This window comes from Triturus cristatus, chromosome 9 (genome assembly GCF_964204655.1).
Source record: "Triturus cristatus chromosome 9, aTriCri1.1, whole genome shotgun sequence".
NCBI classification, from domain to species: Eukaryota; Metazoa; Chordata; class Amphibia; order Caudata; family Salamandridae; genus Triturus; species Triturus cristatus.
The window spans coordinates 461,501,421-461,518,223 of NC_140592.1; the positions used below are offsets into that span (position 1 = coordinate 461,501,421).

The window sequence follows — 16,803 nt, forward strand, 5'->3', positions numbered from 1 at the left end:
GAATGTACATAAGTAGATTGTCAGTGAGAAACGACGACCATTTAACTTGGAGTCCGAGTTTCATTGATTAATTTTTTATTTTAGTGATTTGTAGACAAATGGTCACGGTAGTAATATAAAGTGCGTATTAAAGTGCATATCTATTCCCTTGTATCTTATTTAATTTTTTACTTAAGTGAAATCAAATAGAGCTAGCTGGTCTTCCCCTCCACAATACATCAACAGTTTTAGTACTGCCGTTCAAATAGAGCTATTACATTTGTAGGCAGTTGAGAGGGGCGTGGCCAATAGCCTACCAAGAAGGCTGCATAACTGTGGCGCTCTGAACTCCCACTACACACAATAGAACTCTCCTGACCTGCAAAATATGATTCCCTGTACACTTTTTCTGCTCGACCTGCATACTGCGTGTTGGATGTGTACGAGAAGCTATCATTCTGTTCTGCGTTGCTGCAGCGAGGGCCCTGGCCTTGTCGCAGCCTGGTGGAGTGGAGTTGCGTGGCTGCACTGGTCCAGGTGCTCGGGCCTGCGTGGTGCAGCCAGTCCAGATGTGAGGCTGACATTGCTATGTGCCTCCGACTTTGTTCAGACCCACCACTCGAGAAGGCTGACAGATTGTGGCATACAAGTATGGGCCCTGTAGAACGAGAGCAGTGGCTTCTCAGCAATGGAGGTAGGACCAATAGATGCCCTTTTCACAGCATATTGCCGACGCTGACATTGCTCATTGACAGCCTACGTTCCCCCAGCCCCGGTCATCCATATTGCGGCTGACTTGCTCCTGAGGCTGTTTCTGTTGTGGATGGCACTCCCTGATGCTTGGTTGAGGTGGCGGTCTTCACCACCATGGGCGATGAAGTCGGCCTGTAGCGCGCCCCCTGGGCGTCTCGCTTGTGCATGCCACTTCTCTCGCCTAGCGCTCCTTAGGGCAGATGAAATAGGCAAGTCTGACTCAAAACATGGGAAACTCAGTTTTGACTAAAGCAGTGCAGGAACAATAAAGAAGATTAGCTCCAAATAAAGACCCTCACCCCCTTCCCACGCGCAGGTTATGGTGCTGACAGCCTGCCCAGGTCAAAACATTAAAACAATCATCCTAAATATGAAGACCAGTTTACAAGCCATCGATTCAAAGATGGACCATCTCATGAATTGCATGGACCAGGTGAAAGACCGTCTAGATAAGCAAGTAGACCGCATCACCGACACAGAATGTAGAATTTCGTACATTGAAGGAAATATACCAGTGCTAAACAAAAACTGTACTGGGATTGGAAGCAGAGCTCATCAAAGCTAGCTCCAAAAGTGAAGATTTGGAAGGGCGGTTGAGGAGAAACAATTTCTGTGTACTGGGCCTTCCTGAGTCCTCAAACATGGGCAAGCCGGAATTCTTTGTAGAAAAACTACTTACTGTGCAGACCCAAGTTGTCAGACCTCCTAATCGTTGAGCGTGCACACCTGTTGCTGGACCCAAAACCCCCTCCTGGAGCACCTGCTCATCCAATAAAAGTACACATCTGAAACCACAGCAACAGGGTTACTGCCCTGCGGCTAGACAGGGGAGAAGGACCCCTGAAGTATCAAGGTTAAAAAATATTGCTATACCCAGATTTTACAGCTTTAGTGCAGGAGACCAGGTGGTCCTACTTTGAAATAAAGAAATTGCTGTGCACACATGACATCACATATACAGTTCTATATCCTGCCCACCTTCGAGTCCATCAGGACTACTGATTCATAATTTGCCAACCCCAACAGAGGCAATGAAGCTTGTGAAATACATTCTCAAGACGAAAAAGCATGAAGTCACTGCATTGCCTCTTCAAATGTGGGCACTGGCCCAAGCGATGACTAACCACGAGGACTGCTCAGCCTATGGATCATGTTTGCCCAATAACTTAATAGCCTAATTGCTATATTGCAGGTCAGAGTGAATCTCCTGACTCATATAGCCCATCACTCCTACTGATCTGTCACTGGTAGGCGGGTTGGTCCGACTCACCCCTCAACCTACTTTCATTGTTTACTCTCGATACTGGACTCGTTGTAAGTTACTGTGCCATTTTCACTAAAGTTCCGTGTACCAGTGGGGGTGAGAGGTGGCAGGGGAGAGAAGGGTATTGTTTTCGCTGGAATTGTTGTTGTTCATATTCTCACCAATTGATCGGTGCATAAGGAGCATGACCAGCAAAACCATGTTTCCACCTTCTCCATTATTATTGATTTTTAAACTAAGCTTTACATAACCTACAATTACTGTATGTGGGTTGGGTAACCGAAAACATGAACCTGTATTAATTTGCCCGTCATTGGTTGGAGATTATATTACTGTAGGAGATTCATCTGCCTGTGAGCTCTGGCACTACTTTAGCCTTGTTTTAGGGCTCAAGCAGATACTTTTCCCCGTATAACTCTTACTCAAGCGGTGTCACCACCCTCATCAAAAAAACATTGATTTCAGATACATAGGCACGTATGTGCTCACGCACGGCAGAGCCCTGCTTATGGAGGGAGCGATTTGTGAAATCTCCATTATCTTTCATATCTATGCACCAGAATTCTTCACCCGTATGTTCGCTGAATGTTGGTGCTTTAGCGCTGAGAAGATTATCGGGTGGGAGGGGTTGATTTCAGTCTGACTCTGCCCTACACTAGACAGTGACAACCCACAAAGCCTAGACCACCTGCACACAGCTCGCTGCTCTGAACTTCAAATGACAATGAGGGCCTATGTGATGTTTGAAGAGTGAAGTCAAAAGACGCTAGGGCTTATTCATATTATTCTACAGTGTACAACACTCTGTAGAGCAGTGATTCCTGGTTTACTTGAGGTAGGGTTTTACCCTTGATCCATGACGTGGTTTAGTTGCCTTTCACACTATATGGCCATAGCCGCTCAATATTGCTTCTGGCCTTACCTTAGGCCTTCAGATGCTCGCCCTTGTGGCAATTCCCTCCGAGAGCTCTCCACAGCACTGCATTCCAGCAAAGTCTTCACACCCTCATTGTGGATTTTTATTTTATTAAAACAGTTGAAGTTCCTACGGTTTTCATGTTTTGGGAAGCCTTTAAAGTTTATTCTGCGGATATACCATTGGTAAACGGTATGGGGTCCTCAGTCACTGAAGACAAAACTAGAAAAGCTCGAGAACAGCCCAGCTGACCTGAAATGCAACTTTGAGAAAGATCATGATCCAAAGTTCTTAGAGCCTTAAATGAAGCCCTTATTGAGTGTAAAGAGACTTACACCAAGAAATGGAATTTACCGAATAAAGAGACTAAAGCATGCCATTCCGGAGAAGGTGAACGCCCCAGTATAACACTGACCTGGCTTACCAACCATGCACAAAGGCACACCATCTGTGGAAATATCTTTGTTGGTAACACAAACATTCTTCAAATGTTCAAATCCTATTACTCCAAACTATACATCTGCCCCAATGTGGCAGACCCAAGAGACTTTGAATGCTACCTAGAAGGTGTTCCACTTGGCTGGATGGAGGGATAGAGGAGGCATAGGCACCTACCTGTTAAGTGCCTAGTAGTACACGTAAAGTGATTTCTGCCGTAGATGGCAAGCCAGGCATTAAAGCCTCAGGATCAAATTGTCTTATGTCTGAGTTGTATAAAGAACGTGTAGCAATACTGGTACTGCACCTGGCAGACATGTACCAGTGGAAATGGGTACTCTGCTTCCTGGCATCATGAAGGTGGTTGTAACTGCTCTTCTGAAACCAGGAAAGGACGAACGGGACTCCAAGTCTTATCGACAGTTGTCGCTGTGAAACACCGACACTAAAATATTAGCTCATATATGAGCCAACATATTAAATGGCCTCTGGTAGCCCTAGTCCTACCAGAGCAGTCAGGATTTATCCCTGGAAAGGGCAACATCTAACAATTTCAGAACATTCTTCACCCTAGTACACCGTATCACACCAGACTTGAAAGACGCTGCAGTCTTTCTGGACACAGAGCAAGCATTTGACTCCTTGGAGTGGCCATTCTTATTTGCAGTCCTACGGTGTATTGGAATCCCCAATAACATTCTGAACCTGGTACGATTACTGTAGAACAACCCCTCTGCCCCTGTTTAGATAAATGGTGATATGTCCGAGCCTTTCCCAACCCAAAGGGGCACCAGGCAGAGTTGCCCCCTCTCCCCAGTGTCGACCGAGCCCCCTGGCAGAGACCTGAGCATTCCTACTAAGGCATTCACACTACTGTAGAAGCACATACTACTTTTGATGTATGCAGATGACGAAGTTTGTCAAAGAGCCAGAGGTCAACCTCCCTCCTATTCATCGAGAGGTGGTTAGGTATAGTGGGCTCGTGGGTTACAGATTAATTATGAGAAATCAGAAATAATGCCTCTTAATGATGTCACTATAACAATTACTCTGGAATATCCATGCAGATGGAATCTGGGGCCAGTTAAGTACCTAGGTATGCCATTCACCCCCGACACACAAACGCTTATCTGTCATATCTATGGCAGTGCTGTGGCCAACCTTACGAGCAAAGTTCATAGATGGATAACCCTTCCATTGTCATTGGCTGGTAGTCGCATTAATTAAAATGATTGTACTTACAACGTTTTTATAATTATTTAACAACACGCCAATCCCACTTAACAAGACCTTTCTTCGGTATCATACCCTTACTGTTCAAACTGACCTTGAGGGTACAGAGCGTTGTGGTGGGAACCCCAGACTGAAGTGAGACTACCTTACCCTGCCATATGAGTGGGGAGGTTTCTTCATTTCAGATCTGGAATGTTACTACATCACCGCGCAGTCTCATTACTCCTTCTACTGGTATAGCCATAAATGCACCGACCCCCATCTCCATATTGAGCAAAAGCAAGGAGAAATGGGTGACCTGGGCACAGCGATTGCCAGAACTCCACCTAGATCTCTGCTCAGTATATACACGGTGAACTGCACAAGTTGTTCAGACTAGTTCATGGCCAGAGGAGGTAGCCTGGTATGCCTTTACGTCCCTGCATTCAAATTGGCTAATCACCCCACCTTCACACCAATGCTTGAATCCAAAGCCAGAGACAACATGCATTAAAGCAGGTTTCACACAGGTGGGCCCATTATATAAAGAAAGGGCTTGTTAGTCCCTTGACTAATTTAAGGAATACAAAGAGGAAAACGCCCTGTTTTCATGAACTACAGGATACGTCATTCCATTTTGAAACTATGGCCAACATTCCCCACAGAACCTCCTGAATGCCCCTGTTCACTCAACTTCTTACAGGCCCGGACACACAGGAATGGATTTCCAAGTTGTACAGATTGTACACTGACAGTCTCCCAAAAATCAACACTACCGCGTTCGGTAAATGGGATGGCAAAATTGGAAAGGACATCCGTGATGCTGAATGACAACACTGCGTCACAGAAACAAAACGTATTTCCATAAGTCACAGACATACGCTTCTGCACTTTAAGTTTATTAACAGTATTTATTGCACCCCTAAATTCCCACCATATAGTTGACTCCATCTCCCTAACCAACTGTGTTCGCTGTTCTACAGAGCCTGTGGGATTTTTCCACTTGTCCTGGGCATGCCGCTGATTAGAGCCTAGTGGACAGGGATGGCCAATGCCATTAGCCAGATTGTTCAACAGCTAATAGAGTTCTCCCCTGAACTTATGTTGCTGGAGTATGTCAAGCTACTTCCAGAGCCTATCACAAGAATCAGTGGCGGCTGGCTTGTACTGAGGGTGGTAGGCACAAAAAAAATAAATAGTGAAAATAGACTTGCCTTTGATCTTGCAGCGCAACATCCTCTTCCCTCAGGTGTTTTCTCTCCTCACGGAAGCTCCCAATGCAGAAAACTGCACTACCCAATCCTGGAGCTGCTTTCACAGCATAAAAGCAGCACCAGTATTGGCTAGAGCGGCCTCACTCAGTGCTCACAAGTGCATGGGAGTCCTGCACTTTCTCTAACCTAGCTGTTTAAGACAGCTAGGTTAGATAACTTTAAAATGCGCTTGTCTGGCTGGCCGGTCCAAGACAGCTGGCCAAAGAGGCATGTGCATTTTAAAGCACATAGCTCTCTGCTGCTGCCACTTGGCAGCGATGACCCCACCCTGTTCTTTTTTTTTTGTTAACAAATTTTATTGAGTTTTCTGCAAGTAAAAATCACAGCACATCAGTACAGCCCCATATTCATTTATCCAATCTTTCCCAAGACACTAAATGACAAGCTCAGCAATATCAGGTCAATCAGCAGTGTAGTCTAATAACTCGATTTCAGCGACCTACTACAAGGGTAGCCACAGTCTGCCCCCTATCACACCAATTACTTACTACCTTATTACAATTCTACAATTCTTGTGTATCTTATTTAAACTATCCCCAACTATTCTCCCAACCCGTCCCTCCCACCCAGGCGTGTCACAATGGTCACTACATTATATATCTAATGCAATGGTAGATCAGCTCAACTCTCAATTATCTCTAGTATAAACTCAGTTAATATCTGTGCTATCAGAGGGGGCACTTCAATTATAGCAATGCAGCTTTTTTTTAGGTCTGGTACAGAGAAATCAGCCATTCGGTTCGTGGACCTCTCCCACCTGATCTACCTCTCCCCTAGTTACAAGGTTCTTTAACAAGTCCAGCAACGCCGCCCACGCTCTAGCTGACTCCAGTGTCTTCTCATACCCCGTCCTTCTAGCTATTTGCAACTGGACAGAACTATCGCACTCGACCCCTTTTATAAACTCTTTCCACCTTGCTGTGCTTGGGCCATCTCTCGGTTTCCAATGGCTGGTAATATCTCTTTTGGCCAAGACCAACCAGAGGTCTTGGAATTTGCTTGTTACTTTATTCTCAGCAGTGTGGGGTAACCAGTGTAGTAGGCAATAAGCAGGGGTATTTTCTATCTCCTTTTCAAGCACTTCTGCCATAGTCGTGGTTACCTCCCCCCAGAAGGTCCCTATGCTTGGACAGCTCCAAAATATGTGTAAAAATTCTGTCCCTATTGTATGGCAGCGCGGGCATGAGGCTGTTTGTGTATTAAAGTATTTATTGATCTTATCCGGTGTGAGGTAGGCCCTATGCAGCACATAAAAATTTATTAATTGAAACCTTGCATTTCTGGTGCTTTTCCATGCTCTTTCCATCAGTACCCCCCATTCCGGTAGCACTCCATAATAATACAGTAGTCTTGGAAGTGTCACCATCTTTGGGGGGGCAACTCTACCCGCCACCGATAAAGGCAGGGTGCCCCAGAAATCTAAACTACTCCTAACCCCTTTCAGGGCTCTCCCTATGTTCCCTTCCAGTATATTCCCATGACATTGATATATTCGGGTGCCTAGGTATGTCAAACAGTGAGCTTCCCACCGTACCCCCTCCGTTTCTTGTGGGCCAGCTCTATCTGCCCAGACAGGAAATAGAGATGATTTGGCCCAGTTTACTTTCAGGCCCGCTACTCGCCCCAATTCATAAAGGTCTTTTGCCCCTCTTAGCGCCCTGCCCGCATCTGCCAGGAACAATAGCAGATCATCCCTATATAATGCAATATGGTGAATCTGGCCGGCCTCCTCTAGACCTTGGAAATAGTTACCTGTATGAGCTTTGGCTGCTAGCGGCTCCATAGCCAGAGCAAACAGCAGGGACAACAAAGGGCACCCCTGTCGCGTACCTCGTTCTATTCTGCATCTTCCCGAGATCAGTCTACCCGTCTTGACCCGGTTAGTAGAGTCTGCATACAACAGCACCGTCCATTAAAAAATGCAGGTCCCAGGCCAAATCTCTTCATGACCTCGAATAGGTACTGACCCTACCCCGTCCTCACACTGCATTCAGGATGAGTTGCTAAAAAATAAAACGTTAATAAATTAACTTTATTACCGTTTTATTTTTCAGTTGTCGGGCGACACTCCACTGCTCAAATGGAGGCGCCACCCCTGACCAGAATAACCGCAGTGTGGTTACTACTGGCAATTACAAGTCCTGTAGTCACAACCTAAAGATAGTGGCCGATCCTTGAGAAAGTAAATGGACACTGTCTTGTTGCAGTAATAACATATAGGTACACAGATTTATTTTCTATAACATGATATATGTAATTGCCAAAGTAAGTGCAGAAGTGGACTTTGTGAAGGCTGCCCTGCTCCACAAAGCTCATGACAGGTGTACTAATACCTCGATTTGTATTTGTTGCCAGATGCTCCGCACCGCACATGTCTGGTCTCATATCCAGTGTACTTTATTATGTTCATAATAAAACCAAAATAAATAAATAACATTTGTAGGCTATTTGATTTCAGATTTGTAAATTATTTAGAATATATTGCAAGATGTGATCAGTCTTGTTTGTTTCAGACATTAGTTCATCAGACAGACATCATGCAACAGCAATAGCTAAAAAAAAAAAAAATGTTTTAAAGATAAATTCCAATCCCTCATACCGTTGTTTAAAACAAATACACAGTTTCAAAGGATTTCCAGTTGGTCTAGGTCAATACTGTGGTCATTCCAAGTAAAAATATTCAAAATATTTAATTGTCCAAAAAGGGCTCATGCAGAAAAATGAATATGAATCACTTAATTGCAATGTATAAATAGAGTGTGGATAAAATAAATTTTGTGATACAACATGCTTGATCCTTGCCCCTTTCAGCTCACTGTCGACATATACCTTTGCCAATGAGGTGTGGAAGATTTCACTATGAATAATAGTGGCCTAGGCCCTAGTTCCTCTGCGCTAACTTCCTCCCGAAACCCAGTTAGACTATTGGAGATAATGGTATCTTCCAAACTGGCATTGGAGCACTTAAGTTTCCAGGTCCACATCTTTACATTATGCGTTTTGTAGAGCCGCTGATCCATGAACCATTGCAAAAATATGGACTGCGAATCCAAGAATATATAAAAAAAAACTTGGACTGAATGAGCAGCTATTGCGAAATGCGAGTGCTTTGAGAAGTACCTTTGCTAGAGATGTTTTAGTTCATCAATGAAGAGACGCATGCTTTCTCTGGATTTTATGTGCATCAGTGTTAAGGTCCGGGGCAGGGTGTAGCTTCCATTGGTGCAGAAGCTACAGTGGCTCCAGGTCCCAGACAGTGGCGTAGCAAGTTTTGGGGGTGGAGGGCTCACCCCTGCTCTTACCTGCCATCTTGTGGTGGCAATCACCAGCAACCCCCCCAACCACCCTATACAGTGTGGGTGTCGTGGAGCGGCAACATCCCGAGGACTCCACTGGCGGCACATGATCCCAAGCCACCCCCCCCCCCGCGCTCTTCAAAACGGCTGCCACAGGGCGGCAAGCGCAGGGACCACCCCGGGCAGTCTAAGGTCCAGCTACTCCACTGGTCCCCAGAGGCCTTAGACATACATGCCAAAAATTTGGAAGAGGAAAGTGGGAGATTATTAAAAATTAATCGGGAGAATGTATTTCCCACATTTACTTCTATTGCGACCTGCCGTGGGTCCATCGGTGTGTATGTGACTTGTAGGTGTGCTGTTGCAGGATCAGATATCAGAAATTTAAATATACGTTTTTCCACACCTGTCAGGTGCACAGAGAAATCGCTTAGTGGGTAGAGAAAGCGTGACAAAAATGATGTACACTTGCTTGCAGGAGCAAGTTACTGGCAGTACATATTCCGAGCCACATAAGACCACCCCCTGCAATCTGATGCCCGCTGAGGAATCGGGTTTTTGCATGCAGGAATCGGGAGGCGAGAGAATAGCCTTGAACTGAATGTTCTTCCGCGGACCAGAATGAGTAGGGTTGGCATGTATGCTTAAGGCCCCCCTGTAAACTTATTATTGCGTATTTTACAATTTAAAAAGCAGGTAGGGCTGGCATTTCCTTCCTTGTACTTGGGCCTGTGAAACACTGGCTATGTCATGGTCTGGGTCAGTGGTTGAAGTGTGGAAAAAAAAAGTAGGGGAACTGTGAGCGGAGAATCATAAGGCGGGAATAACCTGAGGATTGGATCAGTGGGCGGAGTTAGAGGTGTGGCCAGGATAGCAAAACATCCCAATCTTTAGTATTTGTTTGGCATTTCACTGACCAGTTACAGCTTATTACGTTACATAATTCAACCAATGGATACACATGATTATTTAACGATTAATATGAGTTATTGACATTAAAATAAATTCACAAAGTGGGATATGTTTCTAATCACAGAATGTCCCAAATATGCTTAAAAGTGGAAGCACAAGCCATTTGTTTACGAGCCATGGAGTTTCTGTCGTCGGCGATATACACAGCGACAATCAATTTTACATGTGTAAATCACTGTATGGGAAATGTTACATAAGACAAAGGACTACAAGGTGTAGGAGTCACATGACAACCATATTAGTAGGCAGTATAGTTTAATAGTGATTGATCCGGAAAAACACAAACTCAGAATTTAAAACTTAATACCAAGATTGGGGGTCACTTTAATAATCATTATTGATTTCTATCCAAATGAACACTTTTTGCAACATTAGGATAATCAAAGGCTTAGGGAAAAAAACATAAAGCTCTAGTTTATACCTTGAAGTTTGTATGCAGCTCTAAGATGAAAGTTAATAGCTCACTGTTCTTTGTTAGGATTTTAACTTATAAACTTCAAGTAGCAAAAGAATCTTACAGTGAGTGCTTCTGCCTGAAAACTACAGGGCCCAGAAAGGCCCCATTTCAATGTCCACTGCTTATATGCTCACAAAACGTAAGCAGTATGGTTTTAAAAAGACAACATTCGTGAACACAAAGCCGCCGTACACATTTTGTTTTCCAATCCACCCATCAACCAGGTATAGCAGTACCTCCAGGTTTGGCGCACTTCCCCACTGGGGGAAACAGCGCTTCACTGGCAAACTCAGTAAAGTGACTCTAATGTTTTTGGGGTTTGAGTAAAACCAATCTGGCCACTTTAAGAACTCTCCGTCTTGCTTTATTTAGTTATTGATTTTCATATTTTGAACCGTTTATTTCCGAGGCTACACTTTGGAATAGAAAAATGTCAAAACGGCATTTCCAGCAAAAGTGGTTTTCTTTTTTGCATCCATTTCACCGGTGAACAAATGAACGACAGGAAGAAAGAGAGGGTGAGAACCATTTCTTGAGTCATGGTTTTCGGTTAGTGAGGAGGAGTTAGAGACAGATAGAGAGGGAATAAGAGTAAGAAAGAGAGGGGGGGCAGCTGCCAGCGTCAGTGCAGAAGCGGACACCTACCTTGTCTTGTCTGGGCATGAAGCAAGAGATGGAGACCTTTTCCTTCCCTGCTCCCCGCCCATCCCCGAACAGCCACTAATGAAGAGCCTCCTCTGCAGGCCTTGGATATTTCTTACGTCCAGGGACGTATATTCAAAATAAATAAGTAGGGGAAAGGAATCTATAGAATTAAAGAAGTAGGGGAACGCCGTGCCCTGCCGTTCCCGCCCACTTCTACCACTGGTCTGGGTAGTGTTGTGGAGCGGCATGCAGGTTTCAGGCCGGGTTTGGTGGTTTGTGTACCGTGCATTGATGCTGGAGGCTGTTCCTGAGGTTCTCACGTCCAAACTTATTTTTTTTCTTTCAGAGCTGGGGGGTCTGACTGAGGAGGAGTTATTGCAGCAGTTGGAGCAGTGTGACCTCGCCTTGACTCGCACCCCGGATATGAGCCCAGCTGTTTCCTTCACCCACTCCACCACACCCCGAGCTTCCGTATCCAGGTAATACCAGCACCAAAAATATGCACTTCCACAGGAACTATTTTTTTTCTTCTGTTTTAGTTACCCACCCGCTGCAGCTTTCACCACGAGGTTACTGCGTGCAGTGGTGGTTCAAGGATGTCTCATTGGAGCTTCTTGGTGGTTTCAGTGCAAGGTTGATAAAATGTCGTTTCTAATATTATTCTGCGTCTTTGCCACTAGATGTCGCTGTAAGTGCTGCTCGTGTGCTGATAAAATCCGTATTTTCGCTTTTACCTCCCAGTGATTTTAAACTGGTGGTCTTACCTGTTTCATTGCCCCGATTTACAATTAGAAATTGATGTTCCAGGCAGTGCATCCCGATCTGTGTTTGTCGCGTCCAGAGATTTCGGACCAGATGTCTGCACAGTCTTGCCTCACCCAGTCACGCTTTCAAGAAAGGAGGCCGTTTTCGAACGTTTTTATTTTATAGTTTTTTAACACAATTTTTACTCTTATTTTCAGTCGACCCACACATTTTGTGACTTCCTCAGACACATTTAGATCACCGTCATTGTGGCGTGACCAGGAGTTCTTCACAAGGGGCGTGGCCTATGTAATTAATGGCTTGGCCTCAAGCAAGTGAATCTGTGACTCTCAAATGCTAAAAGTGAGGCTGCTGCCTGAGATGTATGAAGGCGCAAGGACACCACAGTGCAGTCTAGAAACTGAACACACTTGTTATAAGGCTGAAAAAATACTGCAAGGGATCAGAGGGGAAAAGTGCATTGTTCCACTTGGGAAAGAATCAGGTTCACATTTTGCTCTTTACTTTTGAGACTTGGCCCCATTCCTTCTGCAGAATATGGTAGGAGAAATCATAAAAACAAAAACATTTACTTCAAATTCCATTATCACATCTCTGTATCGGGTCTATTTGTCTGAAGCGTAGCCCGTGTGTCGTAGGCCCCAGTTTAAGGAAGAAAGTAGCCCCTGGCAGAGGTTTAAATGGTAAAATACAACAATAATCCGAGGTAAGTGGGACACGGTGCCGCTGCACCAATGGAAGCTGCATGCCTGCACAGCGTTGCTGGTCTGACAAAGATTTTTCTTTCACAAATACATTATTTCACTTCCCAGAAACGGGCACAAAACCATCTGTGTCCTGCAGCTGCAAAACCAAATAAAAAAATGCATATTATCAGTTGGACTGCCAGCGGGCTCCATCGCTCACCATTCTATCAGTGTGTTTGGCAAATTCTATGTGCCCTCAGAGGGGTGATGATACAGCAACAAAAGAAGCCAGGGAGGAGCCAGAAAGAATAAGCCCAAGGCTTCTCTCTTTGACCGCCACCACCCTCCGACCGAGGCTTACAGACAGGGCCGGCTTTAGTGCAGTGCGACAGGTGCGGCCGCACTGGGCGCTGACCTATGGAGGGGACGCTGACCTCAGGGGGGGCACTGTGTTTAGGAATAACTTATGAATGGAGAGATGAGTGGCCCTTTTGCCCAGGGGTAGTGAAAGAATCTGAGAAGATCGTCACGGGGAGTGGGGGCACCAAAATTGATTATCGCACTGGGTGCTACTAGCGCTAAAGCCGGCCCAGCTTACAGACCCCCAGAGCCTGGAGACCCCCTGGGATAACAAGCTGCGCTCTACTAGACCCTCTAGTTGATTGATTGAGGGTCCTCTGGTCCTGTGTGCAATACAAAGGCCCATGAGGTGAATCTCTTAGGAGAGCACTGTCCTCGGTAAAGATAACCCTCATCCTCTACCAAGAACAGAAAAGAACCCTCTCCCTCCTGCTGTTCATTCTCTTTGGTCCGGGAAGTGCAACAGCGAGCGAGGTAACCGCCTGCCAGTCGCTCATGGAAAGGTTTTCGTTGTATTCTTCCTGCTTCATTATGCGTTTTTCTGCGGAGTAAATTATGGGACTTAAAATAGAGCTCAAAAGGGACCCGTTTCACTTGCCTTTTTAAATTACTGCCGGTGCTCAGATCCGATGGGACCCGGCTCACTTTAAGCCCTGCCTAATGGTACACTCACTAAAGAGTACTATGATGGGTGTCACCGGCCACCACTGTTGTCCACAGTCTCATGGTCTTGGCACTCAAAGATGAGATAGATCACATAGTTCTCAGTTGTTTCTTAGCACATCCTCTATACACTGATCACGGGTATTCACACCAGACTGCTGAATGGTGCTCATTTTATGAACTCTTGAAGAATAACATTACACAACGACTCGATGTAGCCAAGGATACAGTGCTCCTGTCATGGGCCCTTCTTTTACAAATCCTTGCTTGCAGGTGTGTGACTCCAGCTGCCGCCGCTGAAGCGATCTAGGACTTCAACTCCCAGAACATATTAAGATGATAAAAATGAGAAACCAGGACTGGAGAACTGGGTCCTTGGTAGAGATGGGCGAGCCCAAGAATTCATGGGACCATCCGAGCCAGAGCGGAGCCAAGGGTCCGGCTTGACTGTAAGAGCCCAAGTACGAGCCGAGCCCTGAAAAAAATCAGCATGGAACCATGAAAATGTAACTCGCAGCTTCCAGCCCCGCAGAAACTGATGAATGAGCAGGGCAGGCTGATTATAAAGTAATTAACACAGCCCTCCCCTTGGGGCATTAGGCTGGGGGGGGCCCGTTAGTCCAGTAAATTGTTTTCCGTGGTGGTGTTGACGTGATGATGTGCCTGAAGGCAGTGCGGGCAGGCGGACTGTAATGTTATTAACACAGCACTCCCCTGGGCATTGGGCTGGAGGTCTGTGATGATGTGCTAAAAGCAGTGCTTTCCTGCTCATGGTGGCTGTTTCTACAGTTGTAGCACAATGCTGCTTTTCACAGCCTGTGAAAACCAACATTTCTTTTTTCTTTCTGGCAGTTTTAAATACCTCAAACTCGACCCAAAGGTATTGGAGCGCTTTACATGAGCACCAGTAACATTGCCCATGTCCCACTTCATGTTTTTTAAGGCTCGGGGAAATTAAGTGATTTGCTCAGAATCAGAGGATGTTGAGCAATGCCAAGACTCGAACCAGGTTCCCCAGGTCCAATGTCGGCGGTTCTGGCCATAACGCCACATACTCCAGCCACATTCTATTGCAACTTCAAAAAACACTAACACTGTCGTCTTATTAGACAGAGGTGCTAAAATGCAGTGCATTTGTGTTGGTGTTTTTAGAGTTGTAACACAATGCTGCTTTTCAGGTCTTATGAAAACCAACAAGCTCTACAACTTTTCGAAAAAACCAGCAACACAAGTGCTGTCTAATTTTAAGAGATGCCAATAGTGTTTGTGTTTATTAACTCAGGGGGAAGGATACAGCTCGAATCGTGTTGGGCTCGAGGGTCTATGAGGACCCCGTCGCCGAGCCAGAGCCAGCCAAGTGGCTCGAGCCAGGCTCAATTTTTTAAGGGCTCACCCACCTCTAGTCCTTGGTGAAGTAGCGTCATCTGGTAAGGTTACAGAAGGCGGTAGGGCAAAGTCTGCCCCACTGAGACTTGCACGGGCAAACTTCAAATTTCATAGAAATGCCGGCAACAGGTTCATCGCCCTACTAAACTATCTTAGCGGTTCACATGCAAATATCCTGGCATTTGCGAAGTAATTTGCTTTTTTATGTACTGAAGAAAAGCCCAGAGCGGTATCATCCACTCACACAGTCATCTGCGTAGTAGGGTGAATGATTCGCAGAGACATCTTCATCGGCTACATGTGGCTGCCCAAATGAAATTTAAAAGTTACCTACTGAAGCTCATGGTTTGCATGCCCCTTTGTAGCGGGTTAAGAATTTCAAACTTTCTATTCTATCTCTAGCAATGACATCTCTCACCGATGAGCTTCTGACAGTGGTTTGCATCCACAGGGTCCATACTGAGCTCCTTCAGAAAATGTTGGCCTGGTGGGGTGGGCGAGCATGAATTGAATACCGGTTGTAGTGGAGATCAAAGAGGGTTTCAGCTTTTTCACAGGATAAGAGAAAAGGGGATCTTTGTACCATTCTGATGGTCTACCACTTCAGCTTATTTTACCCGCGAATTATTCCGTTTAGGTGAGACTCACTCATATATAGATTGATGACTTGAACTGAGAAACTAGCAGCGCGCCATATAACTGAAGGATGCACAGTAATATATTACCAAATGGCAACCTCTTCGGATGGTTCATAGGATTGCCTTTGGGGGAGAACTTTATAATATCAAAGTTCTATGTTTCGGTCTGAGCCGTCCAGTCAGTGCCCTCCCTTCCTCCTCTTTACAATGATCGTGGCTTTTCGCGTGCATCATGGTGACTACTACTTATTCTGTCCCAAAAATTGGTTGAGGAGAAATGTATTTTCTCTTTCCAGTGAATAATAACTTTACAGTAGATCTCTCTTCAGCTTGATACTTTGCTACTGCATGTTGATTTCAGAAAACTCTTTCCATTGAGGAGCCTGCTGAGCCTCATAGCTCTGTTTTGCAGCCAGGGGCCAATCCATGCGTCCTGTTTTGCAGTTGCTTCTTTGGTTGTTCAGCAGTGTCTTGGGTTTGGTCCTCCGCGTCTGTCTGCCCTGTGAGTTTGATGATGCTTCCAAACTGTGCAGTCACAGTGGCATCCATGTTAATCTTCAGGACCTTTAACCATTATGCCCATGATGGCCATGGACAATGGATTGGCAGAGCTACTGGACATTGCTACTGTGCCACTGAGTCAGTGTTGGGGGATATTTGCCGATCTTCTGGGTGCTTATCCTAAAACACGTAACCATTAATGAGAAAATTCATGCACTAGGCAAGTTAAAATTGTCAGTCCCATCAGGGATATGATCTAATTGGGATAGATCTACTAAAGAGCCATGTTGAGAGTCTCTCCTGAGTCTTCCTTGGCTTGGTTCAGCACATAGCGAGAGAGTACCGGCTCTTTGAAGCTTCCACCCAAAACTCACTGTGTCAAAATAGGACTTGTTCTGATTTGAGGCGTACAGAGTTTTCAGCTGGTCAGACACGGAACAAGACACTTGGACTTTGCAATCCTTAAAGTCTGGTATTCTGTAATAGACTTGTTTGATATCTTTGCACCGTGAAAGGCCTAAAAGCAACACAGCAGTTGTATTCTGGACAAGCTGCGAATGGTGTAGAGTTTTCATTGCCACTGCAAAATAGATTGTGT

At 45.3% G+C, this 16,803-nt stretch overlaps 1 protein-coding gene across 2 annotated transcripts in view; it reads left to right on the top strand.

Moving 5' to 3' along the window:
• Positions 1-16,803, top strand: part of SHKBP1 (SH3KBP1 binding protein 1) — a 231,297-nt gene that overhangs the window by 208,309 nt on the left and 6,185 nt on the right. For both annotated transcript variants that reach the window (XM_085625394.1, XM_085625395.1), the window contains exon 17: positions 11,553-11,685. In XM_085625394.1, the coding sequence (XP_085481520.1) occupies positions 11,553-11,685 (133 nt within the window). The remainder of the gene's footprint in view (positions 1-11,552; positions 11,686-16,803) is intronic.